Below are 7,342 nucleotides of genomic sequence, written 5' to 3'. Positions count from 1 at the left end.
AGTGATGATAGATCGATCCCAATAGAGCGTGACACGACCATTCTCGAGAACAGGCGCAGGTAAGTACTTGTAGTACGGTACTTCGCGGTCCACAAGGCCGTATAGAAGAGCAAGTTGCTGGTGAATAATCCTGGCTACGAGATTATGTCTGTGCAAGTACTCGCCGTTAGCAAGATGAGAACAACCGGAAATTATATGCCTGAGTGACTCTCCGGGACGGCGGCATGCCCGACAAATGTCGACCGTACCATCCTTCAGGATATATTTCCGATAGTTGTTCGTCATCATCACTTCGTCCGCAATTGCACAGGCAAAACCCTCGGTTTCTCCGAAGAGGTCCCCGAATCGTAACCAGTTCACCGACGCGAGCAGGTCCACGTCGGGTCCCGTGAGGGCCTTGTAGAACCGCCCGTGTAGCACCTTACTCTCCCATGCTGCCTTGCGATCCGCAGTACTTAGTACCACAGGTTTGCGCCAGTTCTCGTTTGCCAAGGAGAGCGGCGTTAGGTTCCTATCTACTGCCACCACATCACGATGCATCCCACACTCGTTGTTAAGGAAATAATTCCTGAGATTGTACACCTCGCGGTTGTGGAGATCCTTGGCATTTAGGAAGCCTCGGCCTCCACACTTCCGTGGGATGTACAATCTCATAACTGACGAGCGTGGGTGTAGCATGAAGAAGAAGAAGAAGAAGAAGAAGTCATTTATTGTTTACCGTGTACAATAAGGTGGAATACAATGTTATACACATACAGTCACAACGGCAACCCATATCGGGTATACAATATTACATTTTCAACTTAACTAATACTTACTTAATTTAACTAAAACTACATATTTGTTAACATGCTAGTTGGTCTCATACATAAAGTATTCATGCAAATTATGAAAAACACGATCAATCAACCATCCCTTTAGCTGTAGTTTGAATTTTTTTCCGCTTAACATTTTTATGCTTGAGGGTAGGTGATTGAAAACTTTAATTGCAGTTATAAATGTGCTCCTACAATAAGCTGCATTTCTGACTGCCGGGAGCAATATGTTGTATTTGTATTGCGATCTCACATTATCACGTTGTGCTGAGTAAAATGAAAAGTCGCATTTATTGTTTGACACAAATAAGCAAAGCTCGTAGATATACAGCCCAGTTAATGTAAGAAATTTGTTTTCTTTAAAGACGTGTCTTAGGGACTCATTGTTATAGAAGCGGTATATAATCCGGATGCATTTCTTTTGCAGAATAAAGGTTGATTCTACATTAACTGAATTGCCCCAGTAAATTAAACCATAGCTTAATAAAGGATATACATTTCCATAATAAGCGTTTTTAACTGTATCTTCTGAACATGTATTTGATAATATGGATAAGGCATAGCACTGACTGGAAATTCTTTTGTTAATTTTTTCCACATGAGATTTCCAATTTAAATGTGGGTCTATGGAGACGCCTAAAAAATTGGTACTATCTACATCTTGAATTTTTTTACCCATGTATTCAATATTCATGTTCAGTGGGTCTGTTTTGGAGTTCCTAAATTGCATAACTTTCGTTTTACTTGTATTCACATTTAAATTAATTGAGTTAAGCCATTCTACGACAGTACTTAAGCAATTGTTTATTTTCTGTTGAAAGTTGCAATCTTTGTTTCCATCGGAGAACAAAATAGTTGCATCATCAGCAAACATTACACAAATGTCATCTATGATTTTGGGAAGTTCATTCACATAGATTAAAAATAAAAGAGGGCCAAGTATGCTCCCTTGGGGAACACCAACTTTGGTAAGTTGAAATTGGGACTGTATCAACTCTATACATTTGATTTTTTTATTATAACTTTCTATGACAGTGGCTTGTTGTCTGTTGTCTAGGTAACTCTCAAGTAGTTTTAGAACGTTGCCTCTAATACCTACGTTATTTAGTTGTGTTAACAATATACTAGGAACGACACAATCAAACGCCTGGGACATGTCCAGAAATAATGCAACGCAGGGTCTTTTGTAGTTGATATCATCCCATATATGTTTAAACAACTGAAATATGGCAAGCGATGTTGACTTGCCCTTTTGAAAACCAAATTGGTATGGATGAATAATATTATTGGAAACAAAAAATCTTACAATTCTATTGTAAATACATCGTTCGATTATTTTAGAGAAACTTGGTAAGAGAGCAATAGGACGATAGTTAGACATATCAGTTCTACTACCCTTTTTATATAACGGTTTGATCAGGGCTTTCTTCAAATCATCTGGATACATGCGATGTGTGGTGAGCAGTGATCGGACCCTCCGATCCAGGGCGTCCAGCTCGGTCTGAGTCCACCTTAGTATGCCAAAGGAGTATGTGAGTAGGGGCATTACCCAGGCGTTGAAGGCGCGCACTTTGTTGCCTCCTGACAAAAGACTGTTTAGGACTTTTGTGAGCCGACTGAAAAAGCGCTCCTTCACCGACCGTCTAATACCCTCATCCTCAATACCCAATAATATTATTATTATTCAATTTTCCAATGTGAAATAAAACATAGACGTACCACATTTGGGCTGTATAGACTATAGATGTTACTCATTGCGTCCAGCATGGTGGGAGTGGCAAAAGTACCCTCAACGGCCTTAATAAAAATGATGTGGTTTATTGCAACTGAGTGTTGTAGCCACAGGCGAATTTAAAAATATAGGCTTCAAATAAGGTATTTCGCTTAATAAGCGTTTTATTGTAAGGTAAAACGCTGCTATTAAGCTTCAGTACTGTTCAGTCTCTTTGAAGTTACTTGTCAAATGTACTCTTTGGTTTAGTTGATGAAATATAAACACGTCAGTCAATAAAGTCATGTTATAATAAAATTACGTTTTCTTTACAAAAATAATATAGATATTCACAAAAATAGAGTAAACATGGTCCAAAACGAACCGGATAATTAAAATAAAGAGAAACAGTGAAGTTGTGTAAATAATTGTGCAAATTATATTTACGTATTTTAGACAAATTTTTCGAAATTCACAACGAACATGTCGACAGCCGAGAAACTTATAAGTCTTATAGCACTTCAACAAGACAACTTAGAAATAACAGAAAAGGCACACGTGAATTTCAAAAAATCACCAAAAGAAAGAATTACTTTAGGATACGTACAAGGACGTTTAGAAACATTGGAAAATAACTACAAAGAATTCAAAACCATCCATCAACGATTGATTACCGGCGTTTCAAAGGAAGACAAATGCAAATTATCATATTTTACGGAAGATTTATATGATACCTTTGAAGAACGTTATTACACGTATAAGGGTGAGTTAAAGACAGTTTTGCAGAAAGTTAATGCCGAAATAAAGGACAATATAGAAAATAGTTCAGGCATTCAAACGTCAAACAGTGAGATAAAATTACCCCGAATCACTATACCGACATTCAGCGGTGAGTACACGGAGTGGCAATCTTTCCACGATTTATTTAACACCTTAATTCATAAAAATAACTCGCTAGATGATGTGCAACGCATGCACTACCTGAAAGTTAACCTGAAAGGTGACGCAGAATACCTATTAAGACAATTTTCGATTACCGCCGAAAATTACCAACAAGCATGGAGTATTTTGAAGAAAAGGTACGATAACAAAAGGTACATCGCAAATTGCCATTTTAAAAGGTTTTTTGGCCAGAGGACAATTGTCAAAGAATCAGCCACTGCTTTGAAACAACTGCTCGATACGTCTGTAGAATGTCTGAATTCTTTCAAAAATCTCGGTTTACCAATAACTCAATGGGATGCCATTGTAATTTACATCATCGTTTCAAAATTGGACCCTGATAGCCATAAACATTGGGAAGAGTTGATAAATGGCGAAGATTCATCAGTGTTTCCAACTTTCGAAAGATTGAAGTCGTTCCTGGAAACTCGGTTTAGAACTTTAGAAACGGTAGAACCAGATAACAAGAGTTGGAAACCAGCCGCTCCAAGGACGTTTCATGTCACAGCCAGCGATGCTTGTTTAGAGATACAATGTGCATTTTGTAAAGAAGACCACTACATTTTCAATTGTAAACAATTTGCAAAGCAACCATTAGATGACAGATACAACTTTGTTCGAGAAAACAATCTCTGCTTTAACTGCCTCATACCCAATCATGCAGTGTGGCGATGTAGACAGAAGTCGTCATGCCAAGTGTGCAAGAGACGTCATCATTCTTTACTGCATCGAGATTCAAAACCGACAGAAGAAATGCAAGAAAACAATAAAGTTGACACGACCTTAGATGACTCAAAGGTAGTTGCACACGTTAGACCAAATGAAGACGCAACTGAGAAAAACATTATGTTAGCTACAGCGTTAGTAGATGTAGCATCGAAGTGTGGACAGCCGCAAATGTGTCGAGCGTTCATTGACCCAGGATCCGAAATATCCTTCGTCGCAGCTCGAGTCGTCGAGATGTTAAACTTGAAGAAAACAACAATTAGCGGAGTAGTCTCAGGAATTGAAGAAGGTAGCGTGTGCATAAAAAACAAGGTGGAACTACAAATCTCGTCGAGGTATGAGCCCGATTTCGTCGTCAAGGTAAATGCATATGTACTTAAATCTATAACTCGTAGTTTGCCAGCTAGGGAAGTAAATTGTGAACCGTGGCCTCAACTTGATGATGCAAGGTTAAAGTTAGCTGACCCTACCTTTAATATTCCGGGTAGAGTTGATATTCTTCTTGGTGCAGATGTTTATGGCAAAATTCTTGAATCTGGGCTTATGAAGGGACCGGGCTATTTAGTAGCACAATATACACGCCTAGGTTGGATTGTGACAGGTGACACTAATACAACTTCTTCCAGACCTAGCAAACATGCGAGCTTTCATGTTATCCGTCAAGTAGAAGAAGACAACAATCTTTTGAAGAAATTTTGGGAGGTTGAAACACAAGGTTATACAAACATGAAGGGATGGCCAAAGGAAGAAGAATTATGCGAAGAAATTTACAAAACAACTACAACGAGAGATGACACTGGAAGATATATAGTGCACTTACCGTTGAAAGAAAGTGTGGAGGATACGGTGAAATCATGTGGAGAGACCAAACAGCAAGCAACCTTGAGATTCAAACAGCTGGAAAGGAAGTTTGAGAAAAATGACCATTTGAAGAAAGAATACGCAAAGGTCATACATGAATACCTGGAATTAGGGCACATGAAGAGAACTAAAGTGGAAGACGATGCTGCAGCAGTGTACCTTCCTCATCATGCTGTTGTCAAGGAAACTAGAGACACTACGAAGGTTCGTGTGGTTTTTGACGCTTCAGCGAAAGGCTCTCGTGGCATCTCGTTAAACAGCGCTATGATGATAGGGCCCACACTGCAACCGGGCTTACGAAGTCTAGTAATTCGCTGGAGAGCTCATAGAATCTGTGTGATTGGAGACATTGTTAAGATGTACCGACAGGTGTGGATGACAGACGAACACACAGACTTACAGCGGATTGTTTGGAGAGATACACCTTCTGAAAAAATAGAGAGCTACAAATTACTTACTGTTACATTCGGAACTGCTGCTGCACCTTATCTAGCTGTTCGGACACTCAATCAATTGGCCGATGATGAAGCACACACTTAGCCACGTGCGGCATCGATAGTAAAAAACAGTTTCTACATGGACGATTTAATGACCGGACATGAAGATAAGTCTGAAATTAAGAAACTGTGCCAAGATATTAATTGTCTGTTAAAGGCAGGCGGGTTTGAAATGCAGAAATGGTCAAGTAACTCTGAAGAGCTGCTCGAGTTTCTCCAAAACGGGAGAACATGTAAAGAACCTGAGAACAAAATTGAAATTAAATTAGACAAGGTTATAAAGATATTGGGACTTACGTGGGATAGAAAAGAGGATGTATTCAAAATTACAGTAAACTTACCAAATTCTAGAATCCCGACAACGAAGAGACAGATAATATCAGAAGTCGCAAGTCTGTTCGACCCATTCGGATGGTTAGCTCCTGTAATAATAACAGCCAAGGTGATGATACAACGATTATGGCTGTATAATCTGAGCTGGGATGATGAACTGCCACCCGAAGTTGTCGAGGAGTGGCGAAATTACCGAGAAGAGTTAAGTGAACTTCAATCAATACAGATACCACGTTGGATCAAGATAACTTCTCGTAGCAAGGATATTCAACTTCATGGTTTTGCGGATGCATCATCAGTTGCATATGCAGGTGTAGTCTACCTTCGAGTGACAGATGAAAATGATATTATACACATTAGTATGCTTGCAGCAAAAACAAAAGTAACACCTTTGAAACAATTGACTATACCAAGATTAGAGTTATGTGCTGCGGTATTGACAGCGAAACTTCTAAGAGAAATGGCAGATTTATTACAGGTTTCGATGGACAATGTATATGCTTGGACAGATTCAATGGTAGTGTTGTCTTGGCTACAGTCTCAACCAAGTCGATGGCAGTTATTTGTCGGTAATAGAGTATCCGACATTATACAACTTATTGACCAAGACAAATGAAGACATGTTCCGTCAGCAGACAACCCAGCGGATCTCGCTTCAAGGGGTGTAAGTTCAAGAGACATGGCGGACAGTGATATATGGTGGACGGGACCTAAATGGCTTAGATCAGAGAATGTAGATTTTGAAAGAACCAAAATACCAAGTACTGACCTCGAGATGAGAAAGACGTTTCATGTAAAATTGGATGACAACCCAGTTTGGGAAAGATTCTCATCTATGTCGAAATTGAAGAGAGTCTTAGCATGGTGTTTTAGATTTCTAGATCATACTCATAGCTCAAATAGAGAACGGTTTTTGACAGCCGCGGAACTCAATACTATCGAAAACAGATGCATCCAATATTATCAATGCCTGGTCTATGATCAAGAAATAGAAGATCTGAAAGAAAACGGTAAAATAAAGAACAAGAGCTCCTTAATTAGTCTCGGACCTTACTTAGATGAAAATAACTTATTACGAGTTGGAGGGCGGCTTAATAATGCACAAATATCAGAAGACGAGAAGCACCCTATAATTATTCCTTGTAAACAACACATAACAAGATTATTAGTAAATGAAGCTCACATAAAAACATTACATGGTGACATACAGCAGATGATGACATACCTGCGCAGCAAGTACTGGATAGTAAGCTTGAAATCAGCTGTAAGACAAGTTACAAGAAATTGCAAAATCTGTATTATAGACAAAGCAAGAACACAACAACAATTAATGGGTCAGCTTCCTACTTCAAGGGTTACATCTCATCGCGCCTTCTTGAATAGTGGTGTCGACTACGCTGGACCTGTACAGTTGAAGACTTCGAAAGGGAGAGGTTATAAGACTACGAAAGGTTATA

General features: G+C 39.1%; 1 protein-coding gene across 1 annotated transcript; it reads left to right on the top strand.

The window, feature by feature from the left end:
- Positions 1-4,314: 4,314 nt before the first annotated feature.
- Positions 4,315-5,595, top strand: LOC134805446 (uncharacterized). Its single transcript, XM_063778751.1, has 2 exons — positions 4,315-4,529; positions 4,821-5,595. The coding sequence occupies exons 1-2, from the start codon at positions 4,315-4,317 to the stop codon at positions 5,593-5,595; spliced, it is 990 nt and encodes a 329-aa protein (XP_063634821.1).
- Positions 5,596-7,342: the final 1,747 nt, after the last annotated feature.

Source organism: Cydia splendana, unplaced genomic scaffold, assembly GCF_910591565.1.
Source record: "Cydia splendana unplaced genomic scaffold, ilCydSple1.2 scaffold_113_ctg1, whole genome shotgun sequence".
In the NCBI taxonomy this organism is placed as follows: domain Eukaryota; kingdom Metazoa; phylum Arthropoda; class Insecta; order Lepidoptera; family Tortricidae; genus Cydia; species Cydia splendana.
The sequence above is the reverse complement of the archived record's forward strand: the minus strand, read 5'-3'. Positions and strand labels throughout refer to the sequence as shown.